The 15,270-nt window shown below is 54.9% G+C and overlaps 1 protein-coding gene and 1 long non-coding RNA gene across 3 annotated transcripts in view; one reads left to right on the top strand and one right to left on the bottom strand.

Moving 5' to 3' along the window:
- The first annotated feature begins 278 nt into the window (after positions 1-278).
- The window catches only part of PPL (periplakin), a 28,203-nt gene continuing 13,211 nt past the window's right edge, over positions 279-15,270 (top strand). Inside the window, exons 1-9 of one of the 2 annotated variants that reach the window (XM_013368032.3) lie at positions 279-438; positions 9,952-10,051; positions 10,578-10,732; positions 11,634-11,754; positions 12,663-12,788; positions 13,063-13,104; positions 13,232-13,393; positions 13,827-13,934; positions 14,534-14,629. In XM_013368032.3, the coding sequence (XP_013223486.3) occupies positions 377-438; positions 9,952-10,051; positions 10,578-10,732; positions 11,634-11,754; positions 12,663-12,788; positions 13,063-13,104; positions 13,232-13,393; positions 13,827-13,934; positions 14,534-14,629 (972 nt within the window). In that variant the 5' untranslated portion in view covers positions 279-376. The remainder of the gene's footprint in view (positions 439-9,951; positions 10,052-10,577; positions 10,733-11,633; positions 11,755-12,662; positions 12,789-13,062; positions 13,105-13,231; positions 13,394-13,826; positions 13,935-14,533; positions 14,630-15,270) is intronic. The other variant, XM_065030923.1, reaches the window with a different exon arrangement.
- Positions 5,031-8,665, bottom strand: LOC110360997 (uncharacterized). Its single transcript, XR_002417273.2, has 3 exons — positions 8,478-8,665; positions 7,951-8,092; positions 5,031-7,640 (listed from the first exon to the last, which is right to left on the bottom strand). It is a non-coding gene; the product is annotated as an uncharacterized LOC110360997 (long non-coding RNA).

Here is a 15,270-nt window from a genome sequence, read left to right as displayed (position 1 = left end):
GCCCCTGACTGTACTGGGTCTGGTGGATCACTCCAGCTGCTCCACACTTACACCCGGGGGAATGTCACGGTTGACCCACACGCATTTTGGGGGAGTCCAGCCCCGCCGGAGCCCCTTTCAGGTACGGCTGGAAGCGGGAGCGCTGTGCTCCGCCAAAACCCTCCTGGAAACCGGGGAGAGCCGGGGGCGGGCGGGGAGGATGCTGGGGGAGGATGCTGCGGGAGGGGGCGGGCAGCGGCAGGCAGGAGGCAGGCAGGAGGTGGTGCAGCCCCGTCCCCGCCTTCCCGCGGGGCCCGGCCCGGTGGCGGCGCAGAGGCTGCGGGCGGCGGCGGGGTAAGAGCAGGCGGAGCGCGGCGGGCGCCGTGCCGGGGACGCGATGCACTCGCTCTTTAGGAAACGCAACAAAGGGAAATACAGCCCCTCCGTGCAGAAGAAGAGGTGAGTGTCCCGGCTCCGGGCAGCTCCGCTCCCCCCGGGCCAGGCAGCGCCGCGATCCTGGGGTCCCCATCCCGCAGCATCCGCTCCCGTCGCCGGGGCTTGGCGAGTCTGGGCACCCCTGAGGTGTCAGCTTCTCTCCGAACTGGATCCACGTCTCCGGTGCCTGGTGAAGGCACCGAGATGGTTTTTCCCTGGTCCCTCTCAGATCGCAGTAGTGGCAGCTCCAGGGAGCAGGTTCCTTTGCTTCCCAGGCATGTACTGGATTAGATTTTAGGGGAAAAGAAGTCTTGCTGTCTTCAGCCTTCACCCACTTGTTCCATCAGGACCAAGTTACTCAATTGATCATCTTTTCCTCAGCTCCTTCTGATGGGGTGGGGACATGTTTCGGTTGTACAGGTCATAAAAAAAAAGCAGCATGTTGCATGTGTTCTGTGAAAGTTCACCGTTAAAATGGAAAAGATGTAAAAAATCCTCCCTGAGAAGGCTTGGCCCCTCTCCGGGCTGTGCGATGCATTGCTGCAGGAGGGGGACTGGAGAGAGGGCAGCCCCTCCTGCACAGGGCAAGTGGCACAGGGGACATTTTGCCAAAGAGGTGGATGCTTGGATTGATTCAGAAGTGCGTCCTGCGTTTATCAGAGGAGCTGCAGGGGCTCTGGAGTGCACAGAGTGGGACGGCTGGTGCAGATTCAAGCCCACGGCTTGTTCATCCCTCTCCATCCCTCTCTGGAAGCACCTGTCCTAGCCAGTGGGCTCATGGCAACCACCCTGCTCCCAAAAATCCTTCTTTGGGAAGGAGACTGGGTAACTGGCATAGGGGCTGAGCTGCCTTTGGGGACCCAAAAAGTGAGTGGTGAGCTCAGAATGTGCCAACATCTTCCAAGCTGGGGGAGCCCCTTGCTACTCCTTGCTTGTGGCTGCGGTGCTGTGTGTGTCGGAGGGCTGTTCCCCAAGAGGGAAGGGTGCTGCCATGGAACGGTGGGTGCTCAGACTTTGCTGAGCTCCCTTCAGTCGGGCTGAGGCTTCAGTTTCAGCCCTCGGGACGGGCTCCCCAGGCAGCCCAGCTGGCTCAGCAGGACCATCCCAGCTCCTGCTCCCAAAGCCTGGGGCACACTCTGCTGCCAGCTCCTGCCCTGGGGAGGGCTGGCGCGAGGAGACAGGTGGTGCAGAGCCCTCTGAGCCTCAGCATGTGCCTCCCTGGCGGCTCCAGCGTTCCTGTGGTTGAAGGATGGTATAAATACCCAGTTGCACTTCTAGTCTTCAGGGGTGTTAGTGGAAGGCTTGAAAATGAGAAATTCCACACCTGGCTTCACATCTCAGGACTCTGAGCAGCATCAGGCTCTTGGGAGGCAGGAGGACAGACCTCCCCTGTGCTGGGTACCCACCCTGGGACTGTGGCCAGGGTCCCCACTGCTGTGCTCCGAGCCCTGCCCATGCCAGGTACCCCCTGCTCATGTCACCCAACAGCAGATGGGGCTTGGGAAGACAGTCTTCCCTCCGCCATCCTGCCTGCGAGCCCAGCCGGCTCTGGGCAGGTGCCAAAGCACCTCTGAAGGCTGCAGGCCAGGCTGAAATCTTTATTTTTCTGTCTGGCTGAGGAAGCAGTGCAGGGCTGTGGCCTCGGAACACCCTCCATCCCTGCACCCCAGCTGTCCACGCATACCTTGGGGAAGGCTGTGCTCATTAGCCCCAATTTGTTAATTCCTGCATTGGAGTTTACAAACATCTGTGAATCCAGGGAACACTCCCACCGTGTAGAAACAGCCCCACCATCAAGATGGGGAAGCCAGGGCTGGACCGGTTAAACAACTTGCTGGAGAAGGATTGCGAAGAAGTGAGGAGCTCCTGCTGTCCCGTCCCCTGCTCCAGGCACTGCCAGGCTCCCGCCCAGTTTTGCTGCTAGTAAAACAGAAGAACACTGCTAAAACTGACTGCCCCTGCTGCTGCTGTAAACAGGGAGAGATTTCAACACTGTGTACAGCCCATTCTCATGCTGCACTCCAGCAAGGCTGCACAGGGGGCTGCACCTTAGACAAGGGCTTAGTTCGAAGGTGCCACTGGTGACGGAGCCTTCAAAGCACAGCGATGACAGGGCAATAACCAAGCACCAGTTTGACAAGTGTGCAAGGGCTCTGGGACGTCTTCTGCAAGCAATGAGTAGCCGGGGCTACAAGCTCAGCTGATTTGATTAAGGGTTGCCCAGGAAGCACTGTCCTATGGCATGTCACAGCCTGATGAGGAGCTGCTGTGAGTCTTGGTCACTTCTTCAGCCTTGGGACAAGGGGCATCTTGATGAGTAGCACTGGAGAGTGAAGATCTCTGTGAGTCTGTGCAGCTCAAGCCAGGCACTGTGATCTGCCAGTGAACACCACTCTTTGTGCTCCTGGATGCAGACAGCCACTCTTCCCCAAACCCAAGCTGGCCCTTCAGCCTCCCATCCAAAGCACCTCGAAGCACATGGGCTTTGAGCAGCTCCCCTGCCTCTCCCCAGGCTTCCCACAGCCTGCCCGAGACCCAGGGGTGAGAGGTCAGGGTGGGCAGGGATGGGTTTCCCCGCTCCATCTCTGCTGCCATGCTAGGGGTGCAGGTCCATCTGGGAGCTGAAACCCCTCTGTACAAGGACGGAGATATTTGTGGCAACTGTTGCTGTGTCTCAAGGCCAGTGGCCCCACGCTCACATTATTAAGGAGGGAAGCCAGCCTGCCTTGAAGCTCTAACAGGGCAATGGCAGGGAAAGAACAAGAGTGACATTAAATCCTGCAAAGCCATGATGGTTTGAAGATGACTTGGTGCTGGGTCCTCTGGTCCATCCTCAGCAACACCAGTTGAGTCTTGGACCATGCCAGCCATGTGCTGTGCCACAGATTGGCTGGAAGAAAACCACGGCAATGCTCTGTGCTGAATACCCTGGACCACATCTTTCTCCATCCACTGCTCAATGCCACCCACAGCACCAGCTTTACCCCCAGTGTGCAGGTGATGCTCCTCAACAGCTTCCCGTGGTTTTGTTTTTCTGATGCACAAATTAGCAGGAACAGGGTCCAAGTGTCTCCTTAGGAATACCTGCTGCAGCTCTGGCCTGGGTGTGTGGTCTCCAGGCTCAGCAGCCAACCCCATCCAACCCTGGGCACCTCAGTAGGTATGTGGGCATCTCCCTACCTTGCCTGGGGAATGTAGATGATGATGGAATTTCTTTTGTCTCATGGACTTGGTTGCTTTGTGCTCTTCTTGCACACCCCATACCAGTAGCATAAGGCCCTGGGATTCAGGTGAGACTGGCCGTGACTCCTGTGTCATTAGCACATCGTATATATATATACACACACATATATGTGTGTGTCCCTAGAAAGGAAGGCAGAAGCCTTGAATAGGGATGCAGTATGGGGGAAAACCATCACCCTTCTTCCCTGTTACTTTCACCGAACACTTGCCATGCTTATAAAACAGGAGGTTGGTTTCTCTTTAAAAGTCCAGGCTTGAGAGGTAGAAAATACAACTCAGCCTTGAGAAGTTGGTGCTGAAACGCACCCTCCTACCAGCTGGAAGGATGTTCATCCTTGGGGTCCCCCCGTGAGAGCATCCATCCAGGAGGGTTCCAGCCCAGGAGAGTCTTAATGGGGTCAGGAGAGCCGATCCCTGTCTAAGAGGGGGTGCAGGCAGCTGGGGCAGAAGCTGGGAGGGCTGACACCCATTTCTAGAGGCTGTTTGGTAGGGCTGGAGTCACCACGAAGGACCAGACAGCAGGTGAGTCAGGGGACCTGCTCTGTATTTACGGTGGAGCAAGCCTCACCATCGCCTGGCCTATTTCTGCTTTAATTTCCATGTGCATTACAATAATATATCACCATTGCTACAAGGGAAGACAAATATAATTGAAGCAAGCTGGACTAAACACAGCAACCCTCCTGTCCAGCTACACCCTAACGTGGGTAGCTTGACAGCACACTGCTCTGGAGTTGTGAGACAGATCTTAATCTCTCCCAAACCTGAATTACACTGGCCATAGCCCAGCCCTTGTGTCCTCTGCTTTGCCACAGTTTCACTCCAGTGCTGTTATAAGCGGCACAAGGAAATATCATGCAGTGGTAGTTGTGGCTTGGGGAGCTTTAAGGGCATTTAAAGTGCAATTAAAGTCCCTCCTAAAGTCCGGTCTCACATGGGTGTGTGTTTTATGAATTCTGTATAATTGAAAATTAAACAGAGGTGGAATGGAAAGCAGCAGTAGGTGGTCATTGCCTGATGCCCCATCTGTGCATCCCAGTAGTGGGATGCAGTAAGCAGGACCAGGATCAATGTTCAGGCTTCATCCTCAGCCAACTCGCTTGTCCCTGGCCGAGTGGTCCCACCTGTGGAGAAGCTCCTGGCACGGGGAGGTTTCTCAGCAGGAGGGCAGAGGCACGGCCAGCATTGCTGGGCTGGGGGAAGGAGCAGGACAGAATCTTTCCCATTAACTTTCCCAGCAAGTATCTGATTCATGGGACAAGCTTCCAGCAGGAGCTTTCCCAGGGACCACAGTTAGCTGGAGCAGTCAAACCTCCACAAGTATCTGATTGAACATCCCCACTTGGGGGGATTAATGAAATAGTCTTCTTGTTTGGGAAAAAATGAGACAGATTTCCTGCCACCTGCCAGCAAGTGCAAAGCCAGGGTGAGAACCTGCTGACATCCCAGAAATGCCAGCTTTGGGGAAATTTGCTCCAAAATTACTTTTATCAGTGAGGGTGCAAACTAACGTAAAGAGAGAAAAAAGTCCAGCAGTGAAGTTTCCATATCATAATAATTATCATCACTTTTGTCCGTTGAGAATCTGTCTTAGCACAAAATACACAACCAAAACCCGAAGAAAAACCCAAGTCCCTCTGAAACAAAGCATCACCTGATGTCAGAATTGTGGCACATGGATGAAGGGAAGTCTGCCAAAGAGCAGCTGCCTCTTCCCAGCTCCCTGGCTTGGAGACACCTGAGAAAACCCTCCCGTTCCTCACAGGAATCATCTCAGGTCCTTCACACCAGCCAGGCGATGCTACAGTTGCTCAAAAGAGCACTGAGAGGCAGTAACGCTTCTGCCAAGCACAGCTTTTCATGAGTGATATCATTTTTTCCTTCCTGATCAGAAAATGTTAAAGTTCTCCAGAAGTGGCAAAGCCAGTTTTTCCAGGCTTTTTCTTTAAAAAAAAAAACAAACCAAAAACAAAGACTTATCTATTTTAGCAGAAGAGCTTTGCATTTCCCTTCCCTCTGCTGGAGCCTCACAAGGGCCATGCCCTGGGCACCTTTGCTCCTGCCTCTGCTCAGCTCTGCTCAGTCTCATGTGCTCTGCCTGTCCCAGCTGGGCTACAGCCAAATCCTGCCCCCCTCCCTCCCAGCTCTGCTCTACGCTCCAGCCATCCCCTCCTGCCTGTGTTTTGGCCCTGGAAGCCCTTTACCTTACCCTGCCAGCAGCTCTGCTCCAAAGCCCAGATGCACCCGCGGCTCCTCCCAGCAGCTTCCCGAAAGAGTAATGTCCTGCAAATCCCATCCACACACCGTTCCTGGGCCAGCCACAGGTTTCTCACCTCTCTGCCCATCACCTTGTGCTTCTTCCTCCTCTCAGCAGACAAAGGGCATGGGGAAGCCAGCCTCCTCCATCCCCTGGCACAGAGATTCCAGCCAGGCTTCAGCTTTCCCAGCTGATCCCTTCGGTGCCCTGCTTGACATCCAGATGGATGCAGGGACCGTGCTCATCCTTGTGTTTTATTAACAAAGAGCCAGCTACAGAGGGGACAAGAATATTATTAATAGGGCTGATCTTCTCATTTGGTAATGTCCAAGTTGGTTGATTAAGTGGCACAGAAGTGATAAGTATGCAGAAATAAATACAGAAATAATAGAGATCTTGTAAGAGAGAATAAGAACTCCCTTCCTTCTGTATTTATTTCTGCACACTTGTTTCTGCATTTGAAGCAGCGGGGGGGTGAGCTGCAGAGGATGGGGTGCGAAGAAGCAGCTCCCCTGACACTGGGGTGGCTGTTTTGATACCCAGCTCCTGTGGGAGGTTTCTCTTAGATTTCTCTGCAGCAAAACCTCAGCTGGTGACAGTCACCTACTCTGTTAGTGACTCTCACACAAACCGCAGAGGTGGAGAGAGCAAACAGCTCTTCTTGCTGGGCAGCAGAGTCATGCCCACATCACAACTGAGCATGTCCTTGCTTGCTTCGAGCAAGCTCTGTGTGTGCTTTTCTCTGGTCACCCAGATACTGCACATCAAAGCAGCAGTTTCTGGATTACCGGGGAAACCGTCCTCTCTGACACAGGGAAATGCCATCCCCTACCCTCCCTGTTCCCCCAGCCCCAACACTTGCTCTGCTCCATGCAGTGATGGAGAAGGGATTGTTGTCCCCCAGGTATTGCCAGTGCTCGAGGTGGCTCTGCCCCTGGCGCTGGGGAGCAGGGCATGGCTGGGGGCAGCATAGGACCCAGCTGGCAGGGCAGAGGCAGCCCAGCTTGATGATTAATGGGTGTGATTAGAGCTTGTGGCTCAGAACCAGGGGAAGAACAGGGAGAAGGGGACAAGGGGCAGAGCCTTGCCCAGACACGTCATGCTCACACCAAACCGGCCTCGCTGTTCCAGCAGCAGCAAAGCCGGTACCTGAGTAAGAGGGTCAGGGCCTGGGTGTTGCACTATCTGGTTCCCAGCACTCAAGATCAGTTTTGCTGATGCAAAGCAAGCATAAAGGCTGGGCAGAGGCTTCAGCCTCAGGTCTGCTAGACCAGATCAGCAGCAACAGCGTGGGAAGCCATGGCTGAAACACAGCGTTGCTACAGATCCCAAATGATCACCAGTTTATTTTTATTTCCCCTGTAAAATTTGTAAGTTTCAATCAAAACCAGAACTAGAAGAGCTCCAAACCTCTTCGGCTTTTGGGGATTTTTTTTCATCCATGCTGTAGATCCACCAAAACCCTGAAGACTCATTCACAGGCTTGCTAGAAAACACTGACACCAAGGCACGGAACGCAGAGATAAACCCTGCCAGCTCTTCCTGAGCCCTGCTCAGCTCTAGTTCAGCTCCTGGCTATTGCAGCAAAGCATCCCAAGCTCCCACCTGGATAATCGGCCTCTCCTGCCCTCAAAGCTCAGGTTGATCAGTGAGAGATGAGGAAGGCTCCTTGGTGGCTGCAGGCTTTCCCAGGATGCGGGAGGTGCTAGTGCTAGGTAACCGTCATCTGAAGACACACAAACACATGCAGCACATTTTAGTTACCCAGCTTCAAACCACTTTCTCTCCACTGATTTAATCTGATGTCTTCCCTGGTTTACATGGGAGGATGCAGATTAGGGGAAACTCCCAAGTGGACTTTGAAGAGCTGCTTCTACTATTGCAGCAGGATCCAGCCACCCACAGCCATCTCCCGGTGACCCCTGCACCCTCCAGCTGTGATTGTTGAACAGAAAACAAGGCTCATCCTTGCAATTATTGCAACCAGCTGTATGACTCACAATGACCCCCTCGTTTGCTCCCCTGCTCAGAAATACCTGCTCAGTTCATTTCTGCTGATGCAAGAGAGCCCATAATTAGGGCAATTCCTCTGCTTGTCAGGAGGTGCCAGGCAGCAGAAGCAGCGGTGACAGACACAAACCACCAGCCATGCCGAGTACCATCCTGATGATGCGGCTTCTATAAAAAGAAAAAAAAACCCAAACAACAGTGTAAATCCTGCCCACGCCAGAACTTCCCAGGGAAGTGTGAACTTTTGTGGAGCTGTCAGATGCTACAAAGCTCCTGCAGCCCAAGGCAGGGATTGAGGTAGGGGGGAACAACTCCAGAGCTGAGCTTTGTTTCGTTCTGCTGCATCAAAAGCAATAGCACACATTGGCAGGCAGAAACGTGTCCTGAAGCTCAGCACCAGTGCCAGGACAGGGGCTGGGCAGACTCTCTGGGCTTGCCAAGCTTTTTGCCCCAGTGCCCACACTGGAAAGGCAGCAAGCTGAGATGCCCTGGCTGGAGACTGCGTGCAGTCCCCGAGATGCACAGGACTGCTGATGCCACGTACTGCACTTACCTGCTGGTAGTTGAGCACTGGCACACGTCCAGGGAAGCCACTGCAAAGCTGTGGAAGAGGATTGCCTTGGTCAACAGGCCATTTCCACTCTCAGTTTTGGCCCACCTTGCTGTGGAAGACAGGAGGACATGCCTTGTGTTGTCCTCGAGAAGCTCAATTGGCCAACCCTGCCCTATGATGGACATAGGTGCTGCAGGACCCCTCAGAGCTGAGCAGACAAAGCTGCTGGATGAAGCTGTCCACCTGGGGATGAAGAGCTGCCACAGGATCCTCCCACACCTCGAGCAAGCATGGCTGGGATGCTGCTGCTCCAACAGACAACTCTGCTCTCCCCCAGCCTGTCAGCTTTTGCAGGAGACACACAACTCACCTGATGGCATCTATAACAGCAATTAGCTCTTCCAAGAGCCATATAAAGATTAATTCTACCACCACATAATGAGATCATTAAGCCTCGTTATCCCTACTCTATAGGTGGTTAGGATTGGAGTAAACCAACCCTTGGCTTAAGCCCACATGGCAAAGCAGCACAGCTGGGACACAAGCCCCAACCTTGCCACCAGCCTTGGCTCTAGGACCCCTCCAGCTGCAGGGACTGGTGAGGAGCACACCCCACCTTCTGCCTCCGGTCTGCAGAACCACAGCAGGAGGCTGCCCTGGAGCTGGCCCTGGCACGCTGCGGCCACTCCTTGCAGCCAAAGTGACAGCAAGAGGACAAAATGTTTAAAATAACTCTGGCAATGCAAAAGCTGCGTCACGGGTTGTTCTGACTCTGTTCTAACTCAGCTGTCCCTAGAGTGAGGCTGGCATTATTTGAGCTGGCCCTACACCCTGCCAGCCCAGCTGCAAATGGGGAGGCTTGGGCCAGCATCACACTGGGAGCAAAAACCAGTGCCTAGCAAGAGACGAAGCACCAAAAGACAGATGCAATGTGTGCTGACCCATCACTTTATCTGGTTTAAATTGTGAATAATTGGCAGAGCAAAGAAGCCCTGAGCACAGCACAGAGCGGCACAGCAGGGGCTCCTAGGCAGGGCTGCACCCCACATGGGGTGCAGGCAGCAGAACCGTGGTCTGCAGGCAACAGACTCACCCAGGCCATCTTGCTTGTCTGCATGGGCCTCAGGTCGTCTCTGCTGCTCAGGCTCCTCTGTTTCTCCTTGTCCCCTGCAAATGACTGTTTTCTGTCTTGCTTTGAGGCCAAGGGAGGCTCAGGGCTGCCTACAGCATCGCTCCCATTTCCACCGTGCGGGAGGCTCAATGTCCCCACCCGCTACCCCCACCCTGGCAGAGCAGAGTATTTTGGAAAGTGTTAGAAAGGCGGCAGTGAGTCACACACAGCTGCAGCGCCTGGCAGGCTGGGCTGGCCCCCGGCCACCCCCGAGGTCACAGCACCGCGACAGCAGCCGCTTGAGGCTCTGGCCGTGTTTGTGGGGTGACGAGTCCCCCTTTATCTTCCCCTGTTTCTCCCCAGCATCTCCAGTAAAGAGCTGACTGAGCTCATAGAGCGCCTGCAGAAAAATGCCGACCAGGTGGAGAAAAACATCGTGGAGATCGACTCCCGGATGCAGAATGTAAGCCGTGTCCCCTGAGCAGCTCTGCCCCTCCAGCCCCCTCCTGCCGCAGCCCTTCCCACTTCACTGCTGTTTCCTCTCTTCTCCTCGGGCACATCTACATGGTCACCCTGCCCCATGGCAGGTTCCATAAGGGAGGGACACGGGGGTTCCCCCAGGTTGTGGGAAGAAGGTGAGGCGGTGTGTGACAGGTGATGGGGCCCCAAAATTCTTCCTTGCCCAGGGCAGAGTAGCACTGTGCAGAGCAGGGATGTGCATCCCAGCAGGCAGCTGGGGTGGGGAAAGGGCCTGAACGGTCCTCCTCTTTCCGAATGGTACAGTGCATCCCCAGGTGACACAGCCGCCCCAGCCACAGCCCTTCTTTGGGGCTCACATAGGCAGGGGAAAGCAAAATACATCCCTGAAGGACATGAGACAGCAGAGCTGGTACCCAGGGGCAGTGCTATGGGAGGACCTTGCTCAGGCCTCTTGGATACCATTTTATTTTCCCCTGGTGACCCTTCTTCCCCACTCTCTGCCTGCCCAGGACTTGCACAAGATCAAGGCATGCCAGCCTGCGCAGCACAAGGACCTGACAGCTCAGAAACTCACCGAGTCCGACAAGCTGCTCTATGTGCTGGATGGGGATGCAGCCATCGCCCGGCACATGAAGCACCCCCAGGGTGACATGATCACAGAAGAGTGAGTACCACAGTGGGGTGGGCAGACCTGTCCCCAAAGCCTTGCGGGGGTTAGAGAAGGCTCTGGGGAGACGTTATTGCAGCCTTTCAGTACTTAAAAGGGGCTGATAAGAAAGATGCGGATGGATTTTTTAGCAGAGTCAGTTGTGATAGGACAAGGGATGATGGTTTTAAATTAAAAGAGGGGAGATTCAGGTTAGACATGAGGAAGAAATTTTTTACAATGAGGGTGGTGAAACACTGGCCCAGGTTGCCCACAGAGGTGGTGGTGCCCCATCCCTGGAGACATCCCAGGCCAGGCTGGACAGGGCTCTGAGCAACCTGATCTGGGTGAAGATGTCTCTGCTCATGGCAGGGGGAGTTGGACTAGATGAGCTTTGAGGGTCCCTTCCAACCCAAACCGTTCTATGAGTCTATAACTCTATGACACTCCTCCAGGGCTCTGCTCAGCTCCTCTCTGCAGCTGGAGGAGGCACCACAGGCTGCTCCGCAGCCCACCTTGCACTGAGGTGCAGAACCTGCAGCCATCCTCAGGCAGGGGTAGGGGGAGAACAGCTGCACACCTGCTGATGGCAACTCTGCACGGAGCACCATGGAGTGATACCTGCCTGCTGCGCGGGCAGACCCTGCTCTCCCGCAGCACCAGCCTGCTCGGAGCTGGCAGATGTGCTGCAGCCCTTGGCAGGGGACGGTGCATGGGAGAACCTTTGCCCTCTCCCTCCTCGGCTCATTGCACAAGGTGGCTGCTGCCAGCCTGCCAGGCAGCACTGGGCTTACTGAAGTCCCCCAAGGACGGTCCTCCCTCCACAGGGGAGCTGGGAGAGGTTCACCTATAGCTACCAATGCTAATGCCAGCCTATGCCCACATCCTGCATCCCACCCTCATCTTTCCCTTCCCACAGCATCCGGCAGCTGAAGGAACGAGTGACAAACTTGCGCATGAAACACGACCAGATCTACAACTTACCCCTGCAGCCTATTGAGCCCCAGGTCAACTGGTCAACAGTGATCGATGAGAAACAGGTACCCAGGGAACCATCAGTGCACCAGCTAGGGACAGGCAGGACCTTGTCCATCTCCCCATGGAGAAACAGGCTCCTGGAGACCTTTTTGGCTGCAGGGAGCTGCAAACAGCATGGGAAGGAGGAGAGGCGCTGGGTGGCAGGGAAGGGTGCAGATATGGCGGGACAAGACCAGCTGCCACTGCTGGCAGCAGCTGGGCTAAGCAAGGAAAAGCTCTGGAGGATCAGGGCAGCCGTGGGGGAGTGCACCAGCCTGGCCTTCAGAGGATGAGCTCCTACAGCTCAGCCTGGCCATTGACCTCTTGGGTGAGCTTGGGCAAACCTCTGCCCTTCTCTAGCTGAGGTTGGAGACCACACTCCCTTTCCAGGCAGTGTGCTCCAACACCCCACTATCCTGAGAGCAGAAAAGCTTCTCCTTATACCCAGTCTGGCCTTCCACTGGTTCAGTTAATGCCTGTCATCTCTCGTCTCCCTACCACACACCACCTTGCAAAACCTGGCTCCGTTTACTCAGTAACTTCCCTGTAGTTATGGGAGGGCTGTTGTTAGGTCTCCCCACAAAGCCTTCTCCTCCCAAGACTGAACCAGCCTTAACCTCTCCTCTTGGCTCCCAGGCTTGGCATCCTGAGTTACCAGCTGCTTTGTGCTCTACTCTGTGGCCCTTCCTCTTCATTGTATCCCAGCACTACACTCTTACAGCCAGAAAAGTGTTAAAACCCCCAAACTAGCATTCCCATGGCCACCATCTGGCACAGACGCCTTCACCCATGGGCTCCCAGGCACCCACATGCTGCCATCACCGGTGTTTGTCCAAGCCCAGCTCCATGTCCACCTCCAAAAGGAGTTTCCCAGGTCTTAGCTGCTGCATCCCTTTCTCCCGTTGCTAACCTCAGCCCCTGTGTGCTGCAGGATGCGTTAAGCAGCAAGGGCTTTGGGACTGACCTGCCGCTGGTCAACAGCCAAGTAGAAGAGCACAACATCTTCCACAACGAGGTCATGGCCATTGGCCCACACATCGTTAAAGAAGGCAACAAGGTCAGTTTTCTGGCCCCTCTCCCTGCTGCCCCATCCCCAGCCACTGAGGAAGGCGAGGGCATCCCACCATCCGAGCTCCTGCTGCCTGGACCAAGCTGGGTGGTTGTGCAAATCCACGCCTAACCTGAAACCTCAGCGTCATACACCAACTATAGCTTTACAATGAGGCAAACTCCATAAAGCCCACATTCCTCTCCCTCACCCAGCCCCTGCCAGACCACCACTCGCCAGAGACATGCTCCTAACTCTTGCCTTGCTTCTCCTCTGTTACCAGGAACACACGAGTGACTTCCAAGCCAAATACCAGAAGCTGCTGGTAAGAGACCTCCCAGATTCCAGGGACAGAGCCCTTTTGCAGGGGACCCTTGCCAGAGTGGCCAAACACCCACAGGGGACCCGTCAAGAGGAGCTTTGTGCTGATCTCTCCCTCTGACCCTCTCCAGGCCGGCTCCCAGCAGCGGCAGCAGGATCTGAATTCGCTGCAGGACTACATGCAGCGCTGCACCAACAAGCTCTACTGGCTGGATCAGCAGGCAAAGGACAGGACCCATTATGACTGGAGCGACCAAAACTTGGACTACCCCAGCCGGCGCCGCCAGTACGAGGTCCGTGGGCTGCCCGGCCCCATGCTGGCTGGGTGCTCTGCAGCAAGGGAGGGGGGCACGGAGCCAAGGGAGCAGGCTAGGGGTTGGACGGGGACAGAAAATGTTCTTTTCCCTGTGCCTCCGTTTCCCCCACTCCAGCGTGAAGCACTTTGAGGCGTACAGATGATAGCATATGGATAGTAAGGTTAATCCTTACCTCCTACCAGAAATAAAGCAATGAGGAAGCTCAGGAGATTCCTCATTCCCTGCTCCCTTATCTCAGCATTCATTGGCAAGAGTCACATCTTTAGCAACATCTGCAAGGGAAGGAGAAACAGGAGCTGCAGTAGGGGAATATCAGGCTTTTGGCCTTTGCAGAGTAGCTCGGTCACAGGATGCAGACAGGTTCCCCTCTCTTTGTGTGGGAATCAGCATCTTACTTCTCTCCGTCTAGAACTTCATCCACCGGAAGCTGGAGGAGAAGGAGGAGGCCATCAACAAGCTGCATGCAGATGGAGATCAGCTGCTCGCCCAGAATCACCCTGGAAAGAATGCCATCGAGGTGAGCATCAGGGATGGGGTCCAGCTTCCCCGCCTGCCGCAGAGCTCAGGGGACTCACCCAGCCCTTCTGCAGTGTGAGACCTGGTGCCAACATGACTCTTGAGTTTAATTCCTAAGACTCACCCAGCCCTTCTACAAGTGTAGGACCTGGTGCCAGCATGACTCTTGACTTTACTTCCCTGGATGCCAAGTGGGAAAAAAGTCTCCTTCGCTTGCAAGTGTGTACCATTGGAGGAGCTGAGATAAACCTAAGTAGCTCTTCCCATGGTCCTCATTCCTGTGGTGATAACCCGGGGCTTGCTGCCTACAAAGGATAAATTATGGTGGCAAGTTCTACCTTCTGTGGGAAGATGGACATAAGGCCACAGGATTTGCCACCTCCTTCCACCTATCTCCACACTCCCATAGGAACATCCCAGCTTTGGACCATCTCTCCAGTATTCTCATTCTCGCTTTGATCTGAGAGCATCTGGGCAGCTTCACAGGCAGCCAAGGAGCTGTTTGCTCAATAGGGAAGCAGGTGCTTTCTGGCGGGCAGCCCAGGCTCACCCCTAGCACAGGACATCCTTCCAATGTCCCCCTCCACCCCTGTGTTGCAGGCTCACATCGAGGCCGTGCACGCTGACTGGAAGGAGTACCTCAACCTACTGATCTGCGAGGAGAGCCACCTGAAGTTCATGGAGGACTTCCACAAGGTACCAGATCCCTGGGTAGTGAGGCATTATTTTTCACTCTGCACAGCCCAGAGAGTAGGTGCTGGGTTGCAGGAGATCCCAGGATACCAACTGGTATGGCTGCTCTGGAAATAGGGTAGAAAAGATTGAGTCCTCTAGTCTACGGGGCTTGAAAGCTAGGAGAACCGACTTGTGCTGATATAACACACGTCATAATTGCTTGAGCATGAAAGGTCAGTACTTCCTTGGCAAAGCATGACTTGCAGAAAGCAGCTGCTCTGATGTCAAGGTTCAAGAGCCACAGTCCAGCACCGGCATCCTCGTCTGCAGGACAGTGGAGGTACCTCACCGAGGTACCTCACCCCCAAAACAAGACATGGGGAGACCTTCTATGCTTCTTGCAGAAGCAGAACAGGTCTGAGTGGGGAAGTTACACCTGCAGAAAACAGGGTTGCCCCCCCGGCGAGCCCTGTGCAAGGGCTCAGAGCCCCAGCTGAGCTCAACAGACAGATGTCTGCTGGATAAATTGCATCTGACAGCCAGGGAGGCTCTGCAGGGGAGCAGGTCAGGCTGGATTCCTTTCCCACAGCCTGGGTGTGTTGACGACGTGATGAGTCTGTTGCCAAAGCTGAACCGTGGTGCCCAGCCCAGGCAGTGCCTTT

This window comes from Columba livia, chromosome 15 (genome assembly GCF_036013475.1).
Source record: "Columba livia isolate bColLiv1 breed racing homer chromosome 15, bColLiv1.pat.W.v2, whole genome shotgun sequence".
In the NCBI taxonomy this organism is placed as follows: domain Eukaryota; kingdom Metazoa; phylum Chordata; class Aves; order Columbiformes; family Columbidae; genus Columba; species Columba livia.
This window is presented reverse-complemented; position numbering and strand designations above follow the sequence as displayed.